The 23301-nt window shown below is 40.1% G+C and overlaps 2 protein-coding genes across 2 annotated transcripts in view; one reads left to right on the top strand and one right to left on the bottom strand.

Moving 5' to 3' along the window:
- On the top strand, window positions 1-11006 carry VTI1B (vesicle transport through interaction with t-SNAREs 1B). The gene is made up of 6 exons (XM_049826034.1): window positions 1-163; window positions 4420-4478; window positions 5728-5919; window positions 7264-7437; window positions 9362-9423; window positions 10478-11006. The coding sequence occupies exons 1-6, from the start codon at window positions 49-51 to the stop codon at window positions 10572-10574; spliced, it is 699 nt and encodes a 232-aa protein (XP_049681991.1). The 5' UTR covers window positions 1-48; the 3' UTR covers window positions 10575-11006.
- Window positions 10754-23301, bottom strand: part of ARG2 (arginase 2) — a 23502-nt gene continuing 10954 nt past the window's right edge. The window contains exons 3-8 of the mRNA XM_049826030.1: window positions 20374-20551; window positions 19342-19501; window positions 14458-14552; window positions 14218-14322; window positions 12665-12801; window positions 10754-11182 (exon numbers count right to left, since the gene is read on the bottom strand). Of these exons, the coding sequence (XP_049681987.1) occupies window positions 10977-11182; window positions 12665-12801; window positions 14218-14322; window positions 14458-14552; window positions 19342-19501; window positions 20374-20551 (881 nt within the window). The 3' untranslated portion in view covers window positions 10754-10976. The remainder of the gene's footprint in view (window positions 11183-12664; window positions 12802-14217; window positions 14323-14457; window positions 14553-19341; window positions 19502-20373; window positions 20552-23301) is intronic.

Here is a 23301-nt window from a genome sequence, read left to right on the forward strand (position 1 = left end):
GGCCGTCGCCGGGCCGGGCGGGGCGGGGGCGGGAGGCGGCTGTCTGCCATGGCGGGCCGCGGCTCCGCGTCCTCGGAGCACCTGGAGCGGCTGCACGAAATCTTCCGGGGACTGCACGGAGACCTGCGGGGCGTCCCCGAGCGGCTGCGGGGCAGCGCGGCCGGTGAGGCGGGGGGCCTTGCGGGGAGGGCGTAGCGGGGGCTGAGGGCCGGCCGCGGCGGGGCCTGGCGGTGCCCCCCTCCCCCCTTCCTCCTCTTCCTCCTCCTCCTCCTCCCCCCTGGCCGGGGGCAGCTGTCCCACCGGCTGGGCCTTCCCCGCGGGTGGCTGGGGTAGGGCGGCTGCAGGGGTGTTTGGGATGCTTCTTCATAGATAAACCCGTTTTGACAGGCGGGAGGGCAAAGTCCGCCGAAGAAAGCCGGGGGGGTGGGGTGGGGTGGGAAGGAGTTCTGCAAGGCAGTTGCGGGAATTTTGTACATCCCTTTCGGTAGGCGCCTCCTTGGAGGGGGCGGGTGGCTTTGCTAGGTCTGGCTTCACTGTGTGTGGGGTTTTTTCAGTTGCTGCTGTGTTCTGGTAGCTTTGCTCTTGAGTGTTAGGCCTGGTCATGCAAAGCCCCGAGTAGGTAAGTAGCGAGGCAGGTGTGTCGCTTTGCTCCTCTGGAGCAGCTCCTCTTGTCTGGCAAATTTCAACTCCGTAGCCAAGCGCTGCTGGGCTGGGCTCTCAGCTTCAGTCTCATTTCTGAGGAGGAGTTGTTATTTGGATGTTATTTCATGCCGTTTCTAGGTGAATTGCCTAAACTGCAGTGCTTTGGGGTTTCTTTTTTTTGCCTTTTTTTTTTTTTTTTTGTCATCGTTGGACTTCTGTTTAAAATCTCATTGGCAGAATTAAAAGCAGTTTTTATTATCACAACCATCTGTAGACTTACTGGAGAAGATTTGCATGCTAAATAACTGTCTTAAAAGCCTAATTTGTGCAGTACATACCCACAGACTGGGAAAAAAACTATCAAGCTACACGAAGTTACATTAGAAGCAATACCTGATTTTATGGTATTCTTTATACCATGGGAGTGGGTAAAACACTCTGATGGAACACTTCTCTATAGGACTTGGCATTGTGCTTCTTTTAATTCAGTTCTTAGTACTTGGCAGTATTATGAGAACTGGAAAGGGAAGTGATCTGACAAGAATTATTTTACCCAGGTCACCGAATCACTTTGATTAAATATTTCCTTCATATGAGAAACATGATACACAGTTATCACGAGCTGCTGTAGCTCAACTTGGTTTTTGTACCACAAGAATAAGTAGGACCTATCAGCCGCATTCTGCAATATTCTTGTCATTCTCCCAGAATTGATCAATTTTATGTGTTTAGGTGTAAAATCATAAAAATGGTTTGTTCAGAGAGTATACCAGTCTGTGCCAGATAACGCAGGCTGTGAAGAGCCTAACGTTTCGTTTCTTACCTGGCTTTCTGTTTAATAATGAGTTAAATTCAGGGTCACAGTCCTCGTCATCAGTGTTTCCAGAAAGTTCGGTACAAGAAAGATGTTCAAACCCGCAAATGACAACTTTCAGAGCTGACTTAATTTCACTAGCGGTCAACAAGAATAATAATTAAAAAAAAAACATAAAAGAAGAAATACCCTTTCTTGTAGGAAATCCTTATTTCCTTGTATAAAGGAGAGTGGTCGGTTTCTTGGTGAAGTAAAGCTTTGTCAGGTCTCCATGGAACTGGGGTAGTCTTGAGCAATGAAATTCTGAGCAAGAGGCTTAAACGGGGTATGTACAGGCAGGAACTTTTGCAATGCTTGTAGATTTATTTTTTTTTTCCCAACTGATTGCAAGTAATTACAAACTGATTTTTCAGACATGCTATGAAATTGTAATGTGACTGTTCTTTTCTTTAAATTTGCTGCTGCAAAATCATGGTAATATTTTCAGAAAGTATTTCAAAGAGAGTTTAAGATAAGTCAGGAATTTGTCTATTTGGTAAAGGCATTCCACTCTCCTAATGTGCTTTGTTTGCTTCTTGTACTTATGGGGAGGGGAGTGTACCTTTATTTTTTTAATTATCTGATCCTGAAAGGATACCTTGCATACTCTTTTAAGATGATTGGCACACTCCCAAACTCAAGGGGAAACAGAATCTGTAGTCCTTAGGACATCCTTGAGGGTCAGAGGTTTGGAAATGCTGTTTCACTCCATATAAACAAGATAATAAATTCCTTGCTCTAGAAATAAATTTTTTCCTTCCAAGTTTGTAAGAAGGCATTTTAAACAGCCTGGATCAGTTTCAAATATAGATACTTTCATCTGAATTAATTCAATTATCTGTACTTTTCAACTGAATCTTATTTCTAACTGATTGGAAATAAATGAGTTAAAGTGGGTGATACTACTGTGGCTTAAGTACTTTTACTGCATTAAAAAAGTTCTCTCTTTGAGTCACGGTTTAATCCGGAGTGATACGAGTTAAACTGCTCAGTATTATTCTGGCATTTCTGTTAGGCCAGATCCAGTATAACACTTTCAAGCCACATTGCCTGATTTCTTGCTGCATATAGACAAAAACGTCGCGAGCCATTGCTACTTGTGTTTGGGAAACCAGCACTTCTCTGGCTGCTCCTTTCTAAGTGCAGTGTCTTCTTAATCCGCTTGGGGGACACAAAGAAGGTAAAATACTGCTTTTTCAGTACTGCACCGGGTTTCAAGTAGTTTGAGACAGCAGTTGTTTTGAGAGCACTGCTTACATCAGATCAGTGAAGTGACCTGCATGAAACAAAATATTGACTTCTGAGGGCTGTTTTCTTGCAGTTCATGTCCATGATTTCACTTGCAACCCAGCTACACAGGTAATTGCATCAGCACAAATGTACATGGTGGTAAATCATGGAGGAAGTTGAGGAGAGCATGTTTAGGAACCTCGCAAGTCAGCATTTCCTCCTGAATAAACTGGGATGTGAAACTGCATTTCCTGATACCAGCTAATGTGTAATATATTAACAGTCATAATGTAGCTTAGTCTGTGATAATTCTGTGTGCTACTTGAGAGCGTAACTTCTTGTTAGGTGATCGTTTTTAATTCTGTCTCAAGTTTTCAACAGTTCAAATTCTGGGGCTTAATATGAATTTGAACCAAAAAGGAAAGCCTACAGCTTAAACATGTCGTGTATATGAGAGGAGCTATATAAAAATGTTTTGATTGCTTCAAATTTTTTTCCTATTGTCTGTTGAGAGCTCAGTGGTTTAAAAACTGCTTCTCTTGCGGAGGACTATATTTACAAAAAGGTATTATCAAGTTGGTTTTTTTACTGCAATGACGTTTTCATAATGTTGTCTTTAGTTTTGTCTTTAATCAAATTAGAGAAGTTTTGCCAAGATGACTGTCTGCATTTTTTGCTAGCCAAAATTTTATTTAAGACTGAAATACTCTCTCCCAAGAGACATGAATTAGGCTAGTGCATATTTATCAGACTTCTGATAGAATTCGGTTTCATTCTCAGTACTCTACAACAGAGTCCTCTGGTGGTCGTTTTCAGTGCTTTTGCCAAAGCTTATAAAGCATACACTTTTGTTTCGAGATAAGGGGAGTTTCAGAATTATGCTTTCATTGATCTTGGATACTAGAGAGGTATGATTTTTTTAAGAGATGCAAAATACATGTCTTAAACTTTTGTTTAAAAATAGAATAACAGAGGTGAAACCCATTCTTAGGCCTCCAAAGCCCTAGATACAAGGATCTTAGCGAATGACTGTCTCAAACAAATGAAATATATAGTTTTGTTGGCTGATTCAAACAACCGATGTAATTCCAGAAGAGGGAAGCATTTGGGCATTAATCCGTGAACTTGAGGTGATATCTTGATGGCATCTTTAAACTTCAAGTACTCTCGAATGCTTATTCTGTTTATGTAGTTACTTTATGACCACAAGAATGCAGAGTGCTCTATCTGCCAGGAACTTCAGGGCTCACTTGGAAATGTAGATTGACTTGATGTTCTGTTCAAATCCAAATTATCCTTTCAACCTTCAGTAATCTTGCCAAATGCATGCAAAAAAGAAGAAATATTTGTGAGCTGTTACCAATATGTCCTCTTTGTTATTCTTTCATGTTAAATGTTTTTCAACATGCAATTCCGTCAGCGGAGATAGGAGGATAATAGGTCAGAAAAATATTTCAGGTTTTGTCTACCAGAGGTAGTAGCCAGCATTTGGAAGGGTGGTTTCTGCTCTCTCCCCCTGCCTCACCCCTTTCTGAAAAGTTGTAAGAACAGGCTGTTCCTGTTTGAGGTAAATTTTGACCTGGTGTCTCTGTAATTGGCCATCTGTGGCAGCTTCATTGTCTATAATGGATTGAGTTGGAGTTCTGTTGTTATTTCTCTATAGTTTATCTGACATACTACTTTTTCTTTCACAGAGGAGAAGAAAAAACTGATTCGAGAATTTGATGAGAAACAGCGTGAAGCAAATGAAACGGTAAACAAAAAGAAGTCTAGGCTTCTGGCCTTTCTGACTGGTTGAAATATTGATGCCTTAAAAAGGACAGTACTTCCAAATTTTACTTTCTTTATGGATTCTATTCTGGTAGGCAGATGTTGTATTTTTTTAATGTTTGATTAATTGATCTGATAGATGTGTCTGTGTTTGTCAAGACTGTTGTGTATATATCTATATACGTATACAAATATAGACAGATATTCTTACATGCGTTTATTTTTTTTTGAGTGCTCGGTTTGGATATTGCCTTCCCTTTGTTGAATGAAGGAGAGTGACAGCGGTGCAATTAAAATTGCTAGAGGCTGTAGGGTGGGCATGTAGACAATCTGCTGCCTTCCCCCCCACACCCCCCATACCCCCCACCCGTCTTTTTCTCATGCTGGTCTTAACCCATCTGACCCTTCTATAATAGTCTGATGGTTAAATATCAGGGACCTTGAATATTTGAAACCTCTATTTGTATAGGCGTCCTGAACAGCAGGTGACATGGAACAGCACAAAAAAATCCCCATGTCACTTGTGTTTTTAAGGAAGACATTATGGATTAAGCTTTCTTTTCATATTAATGTGCTATTTGCTAGGATGTTTTTGAGTCACAGCTGAACATGATGTTTTATTCCTCTAACTTACTGGGTTTTATTGATGTATATCTGTGTAGGTGATGTATGAGATGTAGAGCTCGTTATTGGCAGACAGCTTTAAGCACTGTGAATTTGTAACAACTGTCACTAAAAGTTGATGTGAAAGTTCATGCTTTCAAAATCTCAGGGTTTACAAATCTGAACTCCAGTTGCCAGGCCTGGATGTTCAGAGTGTGAATTTAGTGGCATACCTACCTGTGCAATAGATCTCTGTTGCATAGATATGATTAGAGGCTGATACCCATCCTATAAATGCTTAAACTATAGGAAAGTAAGAACTTTAGATTTTGAAGTTAGAGTGATGTTTCAGGAAAAAAGAAGCATTTAAGCTTGGCAATTAACCTTTTTTTTTTTTTCCTTGAGGCGTTGTGTATCTGAAAATCTGTGGGGGCTGAACAGCGTTAGGCAGAATGGTGTACTCGATACTAGGTGAGGGGTGTAGGGTTTGGGATTAATCCCCCTCACCCAATCACATAAAAACATATGAATCCCTTCATCTGGTGGTGATTTTTGAAGTTTTGAGTAGAGCTGCTGATAAGAATAGATTTGGTGCTTAAAAAAAATAAACACATTTTCTTTTATTGAAGCTGCGGGAAATGGAGGAAGAACTGAAGTATGCTCCTCTGCCTTTCCGCAACCAAATGATGAGCAAAATCCGGGCATATAGAAGAGATCTATCCATGTTCCAGAGAGAGATGAGAAGCACAGATTTGGGATTGGGCCCTGGAAGTCAAGGCAATATGAAATACGGAATCTTCTCCACAGAAAATGAACAGAGTGTGAGAATTGGATATAAATTTTATTTAACATTGCTGTGATTGTTTAAAAATAATATTCCAGAAGTATTGTTTACAGTGTTTCTATTTTAATGCACTTAGCTTCTGTGCTTGTATAACTCCCTGCGTATCTCTTTGTATGTAACATGAATATCTCAGAGAGGAGAAAGAACACCTGGAACTCAAAGGAGAGCTTTTCTGTCTTAAAACAAAGATATGAGTATAATCAAAATGGAACTCCTTGAATGCCATGCGGTTAGTAACTTACACAACATTCTGTACTGAAATGCTTTGTTTAATCATTCCCCTACAGCAGTGAAAACACAAAAGTGATGCTACTGACTGAGGAGAAAGGCTAACTGATCTAGTTTTAGCCTCCAAAACTAGCAAAGTGTGTGAATCATGCACTGTATAGGTTCTTTGGTAGAATCCTCTTTTAAGCAATCTCAGTGTAAATTTCAAGAAAACATAAGTCGTCATCCTCTAGCACTTTGTTCACTGTGGATCTGCTGCTACAGTGCAAGAAATACACTGATTTCTTTGTTTACTGGATATGCTTAGATATATCTGAGTTAGTGAGACTGAATCTGCTTATTATCTTCAAAGTGCTGTCGTCTGGACAGAGAGTTCATGGAGGTGGGCTTTTTGTTTGTCTGCCTTAGATAAGGAAGGCTTGAGGGAGGCTTATTCCTTAGTATCTCATTCTGCAGTAGCTTGGTAAATTTTTGCATTTGATTCCTCTTGATTGGTTCCTCTAAAATCTGAGAGTGTAGTGGTAGATTAGACTTTCTGAAGCTTAAGAAAATACTTTAATTTTAGCTACCTTTTGACCCCAAGGTCAGCAAACATTTCTTACCCTCTAGCTGCGGCTACTGGCATTAAAAGAGGATCTTTGTTACTTAGCAGTCCATCTGTTAGTGCTGTTTGTTCCTAATCCTTTTGACTGTAAACTCTTGGCGATATCCCTGGCAACCAACTGTGAAGTCACAACTAAGACTGAATTTAGATACGAATGGAAGGAAAAGTTAGCATCTGGAAAGCAAAGATACTATTTTCACATAAATGTTCTTTGATGGAAAAGTAAATTGTTGCAAAGACAGTTTTTTGTAACTGTTGTAACTCTGTAGCTGTGTGTCCTTTTTCAAGGTTTAACCAGATTTGGCCATGATCTTACAATGTGAACAAAGAACTCTTTCAAAATTAACTAGGCTACATCAGTTGACATAAGAAGCATGTACAGCTAATACAAATGGATGGCCTATAGAGTCATGTCCTACCTTTTTAATATGTCAGAAGCCTAATAGCTCTGTCCTTGTGCTTAATAGTGAAGCATGTGTTATTTTTCAGACTAATCTGCAGTCACAGAGGGTGCTGCTTCTCCAGGGAACAGACAGCCTGAACAGAGCCAGTCAGAGCATTGAGCGCTCGCACCGAATTGCTGCTGAAACGGACCAGATTGGCACCGATATAATTGAAGAACTTGGGGAGCAGCGGGAGCAACTAGAACGCACCAAGAGCAGAGTAAGTAGAGAAACTGTGGGTGTTGTATTGAAACAACCTGACGTTAGCTTAGTGGGAACTGTATGCCAGTAACTACTGTCGGAGACCGCCCTAGAGATGGTGATCCAATTGATGCTTCTGCAGACCAAATCCAGGCTGCCATGTTTCTATGCTGTGCTCATAAAAGGAAAATTACTGTAGAAGGGCCCAAAGCAGGATGGCCAAATGTCTGCTGCTGTGTCTGTGCAAGATTGCGTATTATTAGACCCATAAACCTGCTAAAAAAAACCCAGCATTACTGAAAAAAATTACAGATTTAAAAAAATGTGAAGGCATTGCCTGCTACTAGATTACTAGTAAAGGTTCAGATTTGTGAGGCAGTTAGCAAGTTCTTCCAATGAAATTAAATGAAATTTAATAGGAGCTTAATTACTTAATTACTAACCTTCCAATATTTTTAGGTTGGCTAAGGAAAGAGAAAGTGGTGTCTGACAAGATGCCTGTTCCTCATCCTTGGGTCAAGAAGCTGTGCTTCTACTGTGGGAGCTTTAAAAAGTCATTCATTTGTTTTGTTTACACACATGCAAACCAGAATTTGATTTTTGACATAACAAACTGATGGAATTTTCTGTGTGTAAAGGGATCTTAAGTGTAAAGCTTTTAGGTGAGTGACTTGAAGGGGAACGCCGAGTTTGGCAAGTAAGTAGGGTCAGACAAAACAAAAAGCATACCCCTTTTCTTGGGAGTTATCTCTACTTATTGCAACAAAGCCTGTAGCTTTTTCATTTAAGTAGGTCTTTCATTTCAGTCAGAATTTGATTAGTCCTGCTCCCAGATTTGGGTTGGAGAGCAGGAAAGGAGAATGTGATCTTAAAATTTGCAACTATAGTTTTTTGTCCGTTCTTTCTGTAATTAAAAAATACTACAGTCCTTCAAGCATGTCAGTCTATCCACAGATTGTTGATGAAGCTGTGACCTACTGAGAGCCTTTTAGGCATTGTATTGCTGAATTGTATTAATTCCAACTAGAAGCAGACTTTCTTCTTGCTTGGTCTTTCATAGCAAAGATTGGAAATCTAGTATGCTTTGAATGGACTTCGTAGTTTCCTTCCCAGCTTGGTCCAGTCCATCTCAGTGCAGAGTAATGTACCTACAGGGACAGTCTTGCAGATGAGGGCAGTAGTAGCTTAAACTACAGAGGAATTGTGCAGGCAGGTGTCTGTGCTGGTAAGTGACCTGGCTTACCTTTCACTTCCCTTGATGGTTTGGAAGTGGAATAGTGAAATCTTGCCTGGAGACCTCCAGTGGCCATACATCATGAATCCTGACTCAGTTTGTGAGATGACAGCTTTTTTAGTTGTCCATAACTTCTATTAATTACATGCTGCTTAATAGCTGACTGAGAAATACTTGACAGTTATTTCTGAGCATTACAAAGCTGAAATGGATTATCTATTCATTTAGTTAGAGCTCATGTCTGCTGGGTCACTTAGACTTGTCAGTGCAACATGGTTTGTCCTTTCCTAGAAACTGAACAGCATTTCAAACAGTTCCAGGTATGCACTGGGGAGCCCATGTCAGTATTGTTTTCTTCTGGTGTCGACAACTAGAACAATGAAATGGAATTTAATGAAAGAAGCTAATGCCAAGTTTCTGATACATGTAGGTTAACTAAAGGGGCAGAAAGTGATTCTAAATTGCGTATCTTTGTATGTATCTAAGGGAGAGTATACATGAAAAGTCTTACTTCCTCCTTAGAAAGGAGACAATGCTTCCAGCTTGGGTAGTTTGTCGAGAACAATGTTGTCTCTGAATTTTGAGAATATATGGTTTGCCTTGGTCCCATTATTAATTGCAACATGTCAACACAAGCTACTACCAGATGCATGTTTACCGAGTTGCTGTATACTTGTTCAACTGACAAATAACTTCTGTTTCTTCTTAGTTGGTGAATACAAGTGAGAACTTGAGCAAGAGTCGAAAGATTCTACGTTCTATGTCCAGGCGGTGAGTAGCGTGACTGACTTGGAGCAGCACTTGGCAGGTACCATTTTTGCTTGCTGGTTTCAGGCAAAAAATGAAGAGTGTCAGCTGCAACTGCAGGAAGTTTTAGGGAATGTGTAAACAGAATATGTGCCCATGTGCAGATGCTACTTTGTGTTTTCTGCTCTCTAGTAATTACTTAATGGAGTACAGGTAGTTGAACACCACTGAATCTGTGCTACTCATTTAGGGTAATATAGGGTCTTTAGCCATGTGACATGATAAATTGTGTTGAGGACATAAGCAAGTTACAGTGAATTGCTAATGGTAACTTTAGATTCAACTCCTTTGTGATTCAGTTTGGAAAAAGCTGTGCCATGAATCACTGCAGCAATTAAGCAAGTTACATGTCTGATGACAGACAAATCTGTTTAGCCCATAGTAGTGCCCTAGAGTAGCTAAACTGTCATATGAGAAACACTGAGCCTGACTGTATATGCTATTTTGATGACTAAAGCCTTGGCTGCTTAAGTGTACTTACAGTTTCTTAACTATATGGTTTAATTATCCTTATAAACCAGTTCATGGAGTGTATTTCCAGTAGGTATTTTTGGCCTAACATTTCCTTTCTACCCATTGTTAAAGTATAATTTTCAATAGTAAAAGTACATTATTATTTTGAGATTTTTATAGTTTTACTTCAACTACATAGTTCCAAGTAAAAGCACCACAATGTGGGTTTTAGCACAGGAGTTCAACTGATGTTTTCCTCTTTAAAGTGAATGAGTAGGCACATGTAGAATAGAATTATCTGCCTTATGTGGGGTGGGGGGAGAGGAACAGAACTGCTACAGTTTAAGTAGATTTAAGCAGAATTTCCAGGAAAAGATGAGTAAGAAACTGAGTTTGTGCCTTCCTACTACTTAAGAGCTATTCACATAGCATGTTGTGTTCTAGCTGAAACAGGGAGTATACTTTACTGAAGGTAAGATAGTGATCAAATTACCTAGAATCTGCTTTCATAATCAAGGGGGAAAAAAGCTAGCTTGGATTTTTTTTGTTGTTTTTTTAACTCTAGAGTTACCACTAATAAGTTGTTGCTGTCAATTATCATCATCCTGGAACTAGCCATCCTAGGAGGTGTGGTCTACTACAAGTTCTTTCGCAACAGATGAATCTTCATGACTGAGTTGAGTTTTTCCACTGTTGAGGAACCAGAAGGGCTCTCTGTTGCCTTTGTCTGAGGACTGAACTGTCTCATGAGACAGCATGTTCAACTAGAACTGTACTGACACTAGAAAGACAGAGAAAAGGGGAGTAAAAGGAAAATGCAGATACAGACTTGAACTACTGGTAAGATTAATAAGAAGGTAATAAATATTTTATTGTCTCTCCATTTGTATATACTTCACAAAATGAATAAATCTTGGTATGTAATAAAGTAGCCACTGACCAGTGGAAAAGCTAGTTTATTTAAAAATTGAGAAGTTAACAGTATTTGCCAAGTGTTGACAATCTATCCACTCAAGTGCCTCAGCAAAGCTCTATAATGTCCAATGTACCCAACACTTTGGTTCTTAAATCCTCACTTGCTCTTCACTGTCCGATTCATCTGGAGAACTGGGTGTTGGGAGTTCATCAAAAGCAGTGTGTGCTCCTTCCCTTGTCTGCCCAAAGCATGTTGCTATCACATCGACTGCAAGACTAGCAGTTGCATTCACTTCCTCTTGAGAAGCTCCCAGCAGTGGATTGACTTCAACCATGTCAACAGCTGAAAGCATTCCTGTGAAGATGAGTTACAGCTTGTTACAATGAAAAAAAAGTAAAATCTCTGATAGGGTTTCTTCTGCAGCCTTTCATTCATTGCAGCAAGTCTGATATTTGAGCTTGTGACCTATTCTACCCCTTAGACAAGTAAAACCAGCTCTCAAGGGAGGGATGACATTATCATTCTTAGAGGCAAGTTTGTGTTTTTAATTTGGTTCTTTCTTACATTGTCAATACCTCACTCATTGATGCTTTCAGCATTCAGGAAAAATAAGTTTCATGTTCCATTTATGACAAGAGAGGAATGGTTTTTAATCTTGCTGTCTCCCAGTCCAAAAATTAGGGGATATAAAAGTCTCATCTAGTAGTTTTTGCCATCCTATTGACTGTCTGATTTTTTTCCCTTCATTTACTGTGATGAACTGTTTAAACACATTAAATAAAAACTCCATGGCATAAGGAGGAAAGTCTTCATATATTGAGCCAACTGCAGCACTGTCACAGTTTAACCCCAGCCAGCAACTAAGCCCCACACAGCTGCGAGCTCACTCCTGTCCCCAGTGGGATGGGGAAGAGAATTTAAAAAAAAAAGTAAAAGCAGTCATGGGTCAAGATAAGAATGGTTTAATAACTACAGTAATAACAATAAAAAAATATGTTCCTTTTCATCATTATAACACCACTAATAGAAGATAAATAAAACCCAGGAAAAGACAAGTGATGCACAATGCAGTTGCTCACTACCTACTGACCTATGCCCAAGAAGCAATCTGCACCTCCTGACCAACTCCCCACAGTTCATATACTGAGCATGATGGTCTATGGCCTGGAATATGCCTTTGGCCAGTTTGGGTAAGCTGTCCTGGCCATGCTCCCTCCCAGCTTCTTGTGTACCTGCTTGCTGGCAGAGCATGGGAGACTGAACAATCCCTGACTTGGTATAAACACTACTTAGCAACAACTGAAAACATCAGTGTGTTATCAACATTCTCACACTAAATCCAAAACACACTCTACCAGCTACTAAGAAGAAAATTAACTCTATCCCAGCCAAAAATCCGGACAAATATACTTGGTGAAGGCTTGATTTGTTAGCCTTGAATCCTAGAATGGAACTTCAACCTGTTTAAAATTGTTTGCATCCTTTTTTTTTATTATTCCAGGTGCCCATTTTTATATCTCACCTCATGTGTTTAGGAATAGGAGACAGCATATACAAGATGACCAAGTAATTTTTTACATTAGTTAATGTATTGTGTATTTTATTTACTCTTGGTAAGTTGAAATTGTTGATGGTTAAGCTGCTTCTAACACCTGGGGTACTGCCCAACCATAGGACTTTTTTTTCCCTTCCTGAAGGTGGAATTGACTGTATAGGCACCTTAGGCTTTGACTACATTTATCTTGCTATCTATTTACACAGGAAAACATAACCAATATGAGCTTCATGTAGTTTGTCCTGTCCTTGCTTAGTCCAGTACTGCTGATCAACTCCTACCTGTGTTGTGTATTTCCTCCGTGATGTACATGCCTTCTCTGTAAGTTAATCCACCTAGAACAGGAGTCCCAGTTGCTGGAGCCAGTGAAGGATCAAAAGCATCAATGTCAAAACTCAGATGGATTGGTCTCTGTCTCCTGAGACAGAATAAAACAAAAAAAAGCACATCTCAGAACCTTCAATGTTTTCTACATTTATTTCTTACTGTCCAGGCTGATCAGCAGAGTAGCAGCATGCTCCATGATGCTAAAAGCCCCCCCAAGTCCTATACCATGTCATATACATTTGGAAAAGACTTTATTCTCTTTGGACTCTGAAACATCTCTTAGCTTAGAACTTTCCCCAGTACACATTTGGAAAACAGAAGTTTGTCTTTCTAGTTTCACTGAGCATCCACTTAGCTGTGATTTGGCTGAAGATAAGTACCTTAGTTCTAACCATCTTATCTGGTATTTGTCTCCTTAGTTGGAAAAATGTATATAAATATGTGATATAATCCAGCCTTTTCTCATTTTGTACAGAAAGCCAGGGTGAAAGGCTAAAACATTGATTTGCATGGCATCTGGGATGCAGGAAGCACCAAGCTTGAGGATTTCATACACAGCTCAACAAGATGAATGGGGCATTCTGCATTTTCCAGGTCAATAGTTGAAGGCTGCCTCCAAACTCTGCCATGTAAGCCTAGTTGATGAAACAGTGAAGGATAATCTCAAACCTAAAACTTTAGTTACTACATGAAGTCTGGCACCCAATGACAAAATTAATTAATTGGATACCACTTGTCACTCAGATGAGCTATTTAAGTGGTAGACTTTGTACTTCCAACTTACTGCAGATGCTTAGTAGAAAGAAGCATCTGGATTAAGTAACTTCTTTACTTGGCCCAGCTGCAGCTAGGAAGGGTGAGCACACCTTTAGTTACATCAGCATGCAGCACAGATACATGGACCTCATTCTGCTTACAGGGCTTTGTTCCACCCTGTGGTGAGAGGTTACCCTTTCTAACTCTGATCCTCTCTCTGTGTCCCTAGACAAGCATGATTTGCTCCCTGACCTGGTTCCCCAAACCTGAACAAGGTTAGCAAAGACTCCAGTATCAAACTTAAGGGAGTGGTTACAGTGAACTTCACTAGGTAAACTGAAAGTGGCAGTTGTCATCAGGACAACATATATAAGCATAGTCTAAGGAGGAAGCCATCAAATGCTTCTACCTCATGGACTAACAGCTGAACTCAAGTTACTGTCAAGTTGCTACATACATTTTTAAAAGTATACTGTATACCCTAGACTGAGTTGATTCAAACATCTTGTCAAACTGCAGCAAAATGCAGAATTCCTTAAAAAACAGAATAAATCGTATAGAACACAGCCACAACTGTAGTGACTAATGTGATCTATCTCTTAGCTTTTTGCCAAACACTGTGAAATGGTTCCATTTCAAGATGTGGAAGTCAAGGACTAAAGTCAGTGCTAAGACTCTACTATTTACCAGACACTGTCACAGTTCAACAAGTGGATGAGAAAGAGTAGTTTAAAATCAGATAGTTTGTCACCTGCCCATCAGTTGCTCAAATGTTCTTTCCATAACTTTCTGAATTCCAAGGCGATCGATATCTCTCATGGAAAAATAGTGGATATCATAGTTCTTCAAAATATAGCTGTTAAAATAAAATTGTTTTAAAAAATCATTACTGGCCTAAGCTTAAATCTAGCAACCCTTGTGAACAGCCAGATGTAGAAAGGTGGTCATGATTTAAGCCTTTACAAAAATCCTTTAATCTACTTCAACTTACTATTCAGCAGGATCCACATCCCTCAAACCAATGTACACAATATCAGATGCTGAAAGGCAGGGCTTTAGCCAGGAAAAGCCAGGAAGTTGTGGTACCTGCAAGCAAAGGTTTGGTATTTGGTTATTTTAATCACATATAACACAAAACTGTGTTTAATGCTTCCCTCAAAACTTTGTATTTATTTATAGCTTCCTTTCTCTGTCTAAGGAGAGAAACTCCTTCACTTGAGAGTTTGCCTTCCTGATTTAATCAGTCCTTAGCTTTGTTGTACCATTTTGAGTTGAACGTTAATGAAGTTTTTTTAACTCTTCTATGTTTTCCAGTTTGAAGAGGAGGAATAAAGCCCAAATTCAGAAGCAATAGGTAATTAGCATCAGTGAATATAAGGGGGAATGTTAAGAAAGTAGATACCCAGATGTAGATCACTTCTACAGCACATTTAGTGGTAATGCTATGTAACTTACCCAGGACATCACACTTAAGCAGAATAAAAACCAAGGCAACTGTATCTTTTTAGGAGGATCACAAAAAAGCCATGCAAACTTTGTTGAAAAAACATTAAAGATTATAAAATTCAAAGTGTGAAGTTAAAAAAAAAAAAGGACGAAAAAAAGAGCATGACAAGAAGTTGGGCCTCCACATGGGGCTACATCATACTGATTTATAATGTAGTACTGGAGAGAGCAGGTCTAGGACAGCAAGTGAAAGATGAGGTCGTCATTTTTCAGCTTTGGTGATTAAGTAGTCATGGTATGCAATTATAAAAATCCTTCAGTTGGTAATATCTACTAATTTTAGGAGTTCTTTAACTCCGATTTCTCTTCTTCCTCTCCCAGCTCTGAAAATGGCTACAGCCAACACAGCTGTGAAGTGGGAAGAAGGCTGCTCTTACACTTCTCAATTACTAATTATATTCTAGTTACAACATGTGGATTTATTTTTAAAGGCCAACACACCCATAGCTATATTTAATTACATTGGGATTAAGTAAGCACATATAATAACAGTATTTGTTACTCTGAGGCAACGACCTGAAACTTTTCTGTAGTCATGAATTCAGAAGAGGGATAAATGAATTGGAGACCACTAGGAAAAAATAACTCAGGTCTCAAATGAAGCTGTAGCTGCAAAACCCATCACCATACCACAAGCTGAGCACGCTATTGATAATATTGGCAGATACTCTCTAGTATCCATGATTTAGCAGACTTAATACTGCCATTTTTAATTATACCTCTTCCTCTTTATTTAAAGAAAATGGAATGCCTTAACTTCTTTTGGTAGGCTCTGTTTTTACTTTGTTGCAATAGAAAAGGAGTTGCTGGTAGTAAAACCAAAAAGGCATCAGAAAAAGTACAGGCATTTTCATGGTAAGTTATTAATAGCAGTTTATGAGTTTAGTTTGAATGGTTCCAGGCGCACTGATACTAATGCTTGGTTTAAGGAATCCCACTTAAATGATTATGTTCATAAATATTTTCCCTTAAAACAACAAAATTAACTTTGAAGGTTTTTTAAAAACCCTGAAGTGCCACTGCCATGAGCAGTATCAAGCAGTGCTCCTGTGAAACTAACTGGACAAACAAGTAGCAGCTGACAGCCTGTGAACAGACTATGCAACACCAGGGTTTGTTCTACAGTGACCTGGCCAAATCCTTTATTTCATAGCCAGATGCATCACTTCTATACTTCATGTTGTCTGCTACATGGGAACATTTAATTCAGTAGAGCATTGACCAAGCTCATTATTCCTGAATACATAAGGATTCTAAAAACAGGTGAGATAACACCTAAACTGAGGGACTTGAAACAGCCCCGGGAGTTCTTGGCAGTTATGCTAATTAAAGCAGTTGCTGCCACATCAATTCCCCCCATTATGTTGGGCCAGGACTGCTGTTTGTAGCATCATACAGCAAACATGGGCTAGGATTTCATGTGTCTCAAACTAACCAAGCAAGAAGACATTGCCCCTGACTCAGTTCTCCTGCAATCCCATAGAAAGTTACAGCAGCTAAACTAAGTTGCTGGCATGGGGTCAAGAACAGTCTAAACAGACTGTGCCACCAAGAGACATGTATGTTACACTGCTATCTCTGTGTCTTGTCTTCTCAATAGGGAATGAAGAACAAGGAGCTTGGAGATGCTCAAAGAGCAGTGCCAGTTAGAGATCAGCAATGAATCAGGAAGATAAAAATGTAATCATGCAGGCTATTTTGCTCTCTTTTTTTATTCTTAAAGGAGCTGTTGTTTCTGTGTTCTACAAAACAATCTAGACAAGGAGCCAGGTGCTAACTAGCCTTCCTGAGACTATGAGGTTGATGACCAGATGTTGTGACCCAGAGAGACAGTTTGGTGGAATTATGGGAGTCCACCCAGAGAAGCATACACACAGATGTGTCATGGTGGGGAGGGGTTGTTCAAAAACCCCTTCAGAGCATGACTGAAAGCAAGGAAGGAGATAACAGGGCTCGCCACAAAAATCTCATATCCTCTCACGCTGCTATGCTATGTACCCTTTGACAAGACAGAAACCACCTTGAGAAGCAAAGTGGAACTAGTTAGTTTGTCTATCACTTTGAGAAAGAAATGCTTAGCAGAGTGTAGGACTGGAATAGCCTTCTTGCTGGTGGCAGACAGTTTTAGGATGCAAAAAGAATCCTTGCAAAGCAGTCAGTAAAAGAAGGACAGTAAATTTTTTTGTCCCATTATCAACACAACTGCTTTACTGGATGAGAGCGAGCCACACGCACCTCTTCATGCAGAAAGGTTCCCTCCAGCAAGTCAGATACATAGCAAGACAAGCTATTGTTGAAGGCACATTCTACTACTGCTATACAGCTGTTTAAAAATTTATACTGTTGTAGAAGCTGCCTTGTACCAGCAGGATAGATGCTGGTTTTCCCCCCTCTAAACAGGAATACAACATGTAAGAAAACCCTCTAAATGAGTATACATCTGTTTGTATAGCTGCAAATAGAGGTTGAGGAGCTTGTGTCAGATGTTTCTGCATAGGCTTCCTGACTGCTAGAATTTAGGTGGGCTTGTGACGAGATGTCATAACCAGCACCATACCTGACTAACTCACCTCTAGGTGTAGCTTAAGCTTACTCTTTCTTCACTACTGCTGCTGGCAAGAGGCCTGCTCCCCCACTGACGCCAGAAAGCTCATAGTATTCTTTCAGTAGCTCAAAAAAACCCACAAAACCCAACGCAAAAACCTGCTTTTTCTGTGCTGCTCAAGAACCAGAGCCTAGCAGACCAGAAATCAACAATGTATGCGCAGGAAGCCTATTAGATACTTTTGTCTTACTGACAAAAGAGGAAAGCAGCCTATCTTACTCTGCCTTTCTCCTCCTTCCTCAGCTATCAAAGAACTTGGCTTTGTTCTATTCTCACCAAGACATAAACTGTTCATCTTAGGTGAGCTCCAAAATTCACAAAGTTTTCTTGCTCTTCCTATCTCCTGCAGAAGTGGGTGCAGTTGCCAAAAAGAAAAAAAAAAATACCAGCCCCTTTAACTTATGGGCAAGAAACTAGAAATACAGTAATCTTTTATATTAACCTTCTCATGTCCTGGGAGTATTTCAAGAAGCCCCACTAATTTTGCATTATTTTGGGAATTCTAGCATGTTTGTAGAGACCATACAAGAATTATGAGGAAGAGGAAAGTAGGTAAAACCACCGAATGACTGTATTGACTTGTGGATGGAATTCATTCGAAAGAGTTTGAATGAGAAAAGTGGAAGAGCTTTACCAGATGATAGAAATCTTGCTATGCCAAACAGGTAGTAACACAATGGTATCTTCAATAGCCATAAAGACATTGAACATGCCAGATCTTACTTGGAAGAGGCATACTTTCATCAACACAGCACCCCCAAAATTTATTAGAAAAATCTAAGAGAAATAACTAGCAGTCCAAAGCACAAGAATAAAATAGTCAGGTTTTCTGCAGCTCCAGCATCCATCCTCAACCTGCAGTTTCTGATCCTGCTCCCGCCCTCCAGCCTAAGCTTCAGAAGCAGATTGGCCTATCTACATTCCTACTGCAAAGGCCCCGGCTATTAACAACGTACAGGCTGCCACTGTAGTGTCTCCAGTAGGTGCTACAGGTACCTGTATAGGGAGATACAGTCTGCAGCTAAGCCAAAAGGATTTGTAGGCCTTAGGTCAACCTACTGTTCAGAATCTTGACAGTAGCAAAAACTGGCCATGCACATTCCATATGCCCCAGTAAATAGCTCTTTTTGATAACTTGACCTCTTTCCAAGACAAAGACTATCTCTTTAAAAGCACCCTGTAAGCAGGTACAGCTGTTCTGATTTGTAGTTATTTGCCAGTGTACCCAACACCAGAGCAGCTAGGCAGGGATCATGCAGGAACAGCCCCCGTCAGGCCACAATGTTGTCAAAACATGGGAAGAGCCAAACTAAGCAGAAGCAGCATGCAAGGTATGCAGGAACCAGTTGTTATGGGAGGCAAGCTCAGCAGAGCTCTCACAGGCTCAGCTGGCAGGAAGTTCCCTCTTTCACTTGGTTGGTAGAATTGCTGTCATTGCACTGCCTCTGCACCAATGCCACTCATTATGCAGGAATGGCACCGTGGTCAGCTGCTACACACAGCTTGTGTGAACTCTTGCTTACTGTACAACCCACAAGGGTGCTTTTTCTCACTCTTGTTTCTAGGTGTGTGTGTACATATATTTGTGTGTGCACGTGTGTACATTTTTGTATGTGCGTATACACGCACAAATAATACATATTTCTGCTTGTACTCACATAAAAAGCCCTGCATTTGCAGCAGGTAAGAAAGCACCTAACACCAGAAAAAGTAAAATGTGCTGAGGATTTCAATGTAGGCTAACTGTACAAGCAAGATACTTACTTTATCTTGAAGCTCTCTCAAGAGAAATGAGAGAGGCTGTCCATGGAGGTTTCCAGACTGAGTTGTAAGAGGGGTGTTGATATCAGCATGTGCATCCACCCAGATGACACCAAGGTGCGGGCACTGCCGTGCATGGCCACTGACAGAACCAAGTGCCAAGCTAGAAGTACAGTAGCAAAGTCTTTAGTCACCATTTCTCCTTCAGAACAGCTACAAGGACAATGGGAAGTCTCTGCAACTTCAGTCAGCAATGTTGTCATGTTTCAACACATCAGACATTCATGACAATAAAAGGTGCATCCCATACAAACTGCATGGCATGCCTCTATCATGATTCCAGGAGACTCCAACTCTACAGGACTATACTAGTACTGACAGATGAGAAAGAACTCTTCTCCCTCCATCACCCTTCCCACATTTTCACCTGTTCTAGCTCCAAATGATCTCTGCGGAAATCTAGTGTGCTCATTCATCAATTCTGCTATTCACCCATTTTTGATTCTAGTCATGATACCTCCCCCCACAATTCATTCTTACATGCCCTACGTTCCTCAACTAATTCTCAGATCAAAGGTTAGTGAAAAAGAGGAGAGAGATTCACATGTTCCAAGATCTATTACAAAGTGGTCTGTGTGCAGACATTACAAACCCATCCTAGAAGTTGACATCCTGAGAGTTGAAGGGCAAGAGAGACATCACTAAACATTCAACAATAAAGAAACTGCAACAGTTCCTAAAGGGACCTGATCACACTAACTTTCCCAAACAGGAAAACCTCATTTGTACGTCTGCTGATCGCAGAACAGTCTAGAGCTAAGCCATACTGTCTTAGAGGGTCAGATTTTTGTAGTTGTCTTCTATGTTCCACCCTAAAAGCCCCAGCAATAAAATGAAAATGCTGCTACTCTATGGTATTACCAGGAAGTAACCCCAAGTTGTTCCCACCACCCCCTTATTTTTTTTAATTAAATTCTTATACTCCCAAGTGTCAACCTGCAGCATGCACCACTAATTGCTTCTAGTTCAGCTCACCTGTGATCACCTCCTATAGTCACACAGCTGTGTCCAGCAGCTACTGCTCTGCTTACAGCATCAGCCAATACCTGGCTGGCTAAACCCACTGACCGTGGATATAAAATCAGGTTGTTGTACAGTTCATCATTTGGAACTTGAGTGAAATTCAAATCTCCAAAGTCGTGCACTTGGCATCCTGGAAACATAGCATCAAAAGGAGAAAGTGAGTTACTTAAATAAGTGCCCAGAGAAATGTTCAAAATACAGTCCCCTCAAAATCACTTGGGCAAGTATGAAAGGAGCAACAGGAAGGGAATGGATTCATTTGACTATTTGCATGTCCTTGCAAGCAACCATGTCACAACTTTACAGATTGGAAAGCTTAAGATAGTATTGTCGCTTTAATTTAGCAATGAGATACAACAATCACAGAAAGTCACCTAGAGAAACAGTTTGGTTTTTTTAAATTATTTCTTGGCAATTTTAACATGAAAAAGTACAGTTTGTATTGCCACCTTCCTTCCCAATTAGACAGATTGTATACAGCCTTAAATGAGCTCAGTTGCTCAAAGATGCCTAGGACTACACATTTCACTAACTATACCTGAGTCCTGTTATTTTCCATTTTCAAACACCACAAGAATCCAGACACAAAAGCGCCAAGTTATCAGTAATGGAAATTTTCTTACAGTACTTCCGGGCAACTCCATGAAGTATGCACTAGTGCTTTGTCAGAGAACCTGTCCATTTTCTCAAGGCAAGATGTTCTAAAAGGCATTTTCATTCTGGGGCCTTGTTCCCAACCCTCTTTGAGATCTTATCATTCCCAGTTACAACTTAATTGGCTGTGGAAGCCTGACAACATTCTGAGTCTAAGACTCAGCCTTTCCTAAAATGTATTTCTGTCTACTTACCCTGAAAAAGAGTCACTTCGCAGATTAGGACACAAGGGAACATTTTTGAGTGTTGTTTCCCCTCCTCTACCCAACTGAGAACATATTAATTGGCTGCATTTAAGGTTTAATTCTCTTTCATATGCATTATAGTTTATCCTTTGAAGCTCTGCTGTCCAGTACCATTTGCTTCCTTAATAGTCATTTAGATACCAAAATTTCTAACAGTATTTCACAAGCCAGAACATCTCAGTTTCAGACAGGCCTGTTGCTGCAAACACTGATGATGGCTGTAAAGGTCCCAAGGTATTTCAGCTACACTAACACTGGCTTAAGTCAAGACCACCCTGAATACCAGTCATGCCATTTGTTCCTCAGAATCACTAGTCTGTTTGCAGGTCAAAGCATCCAGGCTAGAGCTTGACATTTTGCCTTTAGCCATCCTATGCCTAACAGGACAATTTGAAAAATTAAAGCAAGCAAATCAACATGAAGAAACAGCCCACTTGAGGCTCTGGGTTTTCTGCTTAATTTCCATTAAGCCATTAGTCTAATGTCTAGGAAACAGGCTCTATGAATTCTAACGTAAAAGCAGCATTGAGAAAAAAATTACTATAACTTAAAAAGGAGACGTAGCTGGTGAAAAGAATGAAAGAAAATGGTTGGGTCACTTGTGAGACTTAAGATGGCTGCAAAATGGGCAAGCATACTTTTTACAGCAGGGACACAGACATACGTCAGGGTATTTGCTAGGAAAGGACATGTCAGCTGAGCACAGCTACTTGACAAATGATTAAATAAATGTAGTCTCAGCAGCTCTGTGAGAAAACACATTATCTGCACTGACTTAGAGCAGTAAGCAGGACCATGACTCCCTGGTTTTCAAAAGGCAACACAGGCACACAACAGCATTTTTTTTCTCCCTTAGGCAATACCTAATTAGCCAGTAGGATGATGGCTCTGGAGTTTTGGGAATTTTGTTCAGATTTGAATGTGCCATCTGATCTCCATGCGACCACATTTTTTTTTACCCTCTGTTTCATTCTGCTGCTCTGCAGAATTGGAAACAAAATTGCAAGTTCCAAGAGATGTTCAGTGAATTTCAGAAATCTGATTTTTTTTCATTTGCATCTTCCTGCAAGGCTGCTTCTCACATATATGCACACTGCTACACATTTCAGAATTTCAAGGTTTGTTGAAAGTATAAGTATGCCCAGGCCGGGAGACAAATTCTGGTAGCAAGACATTAAGACACTGCATCGTTCAATAGGTATCAAGAGCTTTTTGAGATGCTGTAGAAGTTAATAATACCTTTGATCTAATACCTCTGACATCTGTAGGAAGTAAATCTGCAGTTGGGAGCTGTGCTCAGCAATTTACACATTGCAGGACAGCACATGACACAATGTAACGGAAGAAAGGACTGCCACTCCTGTTCTCTCTTACAGGAGATACAAGCAAATAATGGTATTTTTACCCATTAAAGGATGAAAAAGAATGAAAGGAAATTATCTCATGAAGCTCCATCAGTGTAAAACAAAGAACCATGCCATCTTTCATAGCACATTAATGAATTGGTTAAGATTCTTCAGGTTATGCTCAAGGCAGGCCAAACACAGCAGATTCTAGTAAGTGGGTTCAGAGAAGTTATCACTTGCATCCAAGAGTTTTTCTTCTTTACCCTGCCCTCCTCCAAGTCCCCATTTGTAAGGCAAAAAGACTTGGTTGAGCTTCTGAATAAAAAAAGCCATTCGTTTCTTATGACTGCATCAGGTTCATACAGCTTACAAGGTGGGTATGGTAGAGACAGATGGACAGACACACTTTTGAGGTCTAGACTTCTGGGATCTTGTCCACCTTTTGGACAAATGGTACTGTCATATCTCCTGCATTAAGATGCCTTTCTCTAGTTATTTCTATAAAAAAGCCTAATCTCTGTTAAAGGTAATAGATGCCTTCAGTTTTTTTATCATCTTCAGAAGTTTATTTTTGTTCAGATAGAGTTCATAAATCTTGTAGCAGCTTTTCTCAGCTTTGTGCTTCCCTCTTGTTT

This window comes from Accipiter gentilis, chromosome 22 (genome assembly GCF_929443795.1).
Source record: "Accipiter gentilis chromosome 22, bAccGen1.1, whole genome shotgun sequence".
Taxonomy (NCBI): Eukaryota; Metazoa; Chordata; class Aves; order Accipitriformes; family Accipitridae; genus Astur; species Astur gentilis.

Bases quoted from the DNA above. Each gene is read 5' to 3' on its own strand.
- VTI1B (XM_049826034.1), top strand. From the start codon at position 49: ATGGCGGGCCGCGGCTCCGCGTCCTCGGAGCACCTGGAGCGGCTGCAC. The intron at 164-4,419 runs GTGAGGCGGGGG...TTTCTTTCACAG, and splicing joins GCTGCGGGGCAGCGCGGCCG to AGGAGAAGAAAAAACTGATT. The intron at 5,920-7,263 runs GTGAGAATTGGA...GTTATTTTTCAG, and splicing joins CCACAGAAAATGAACAGAGT to ACTAATCTGCAGTCACAGAG.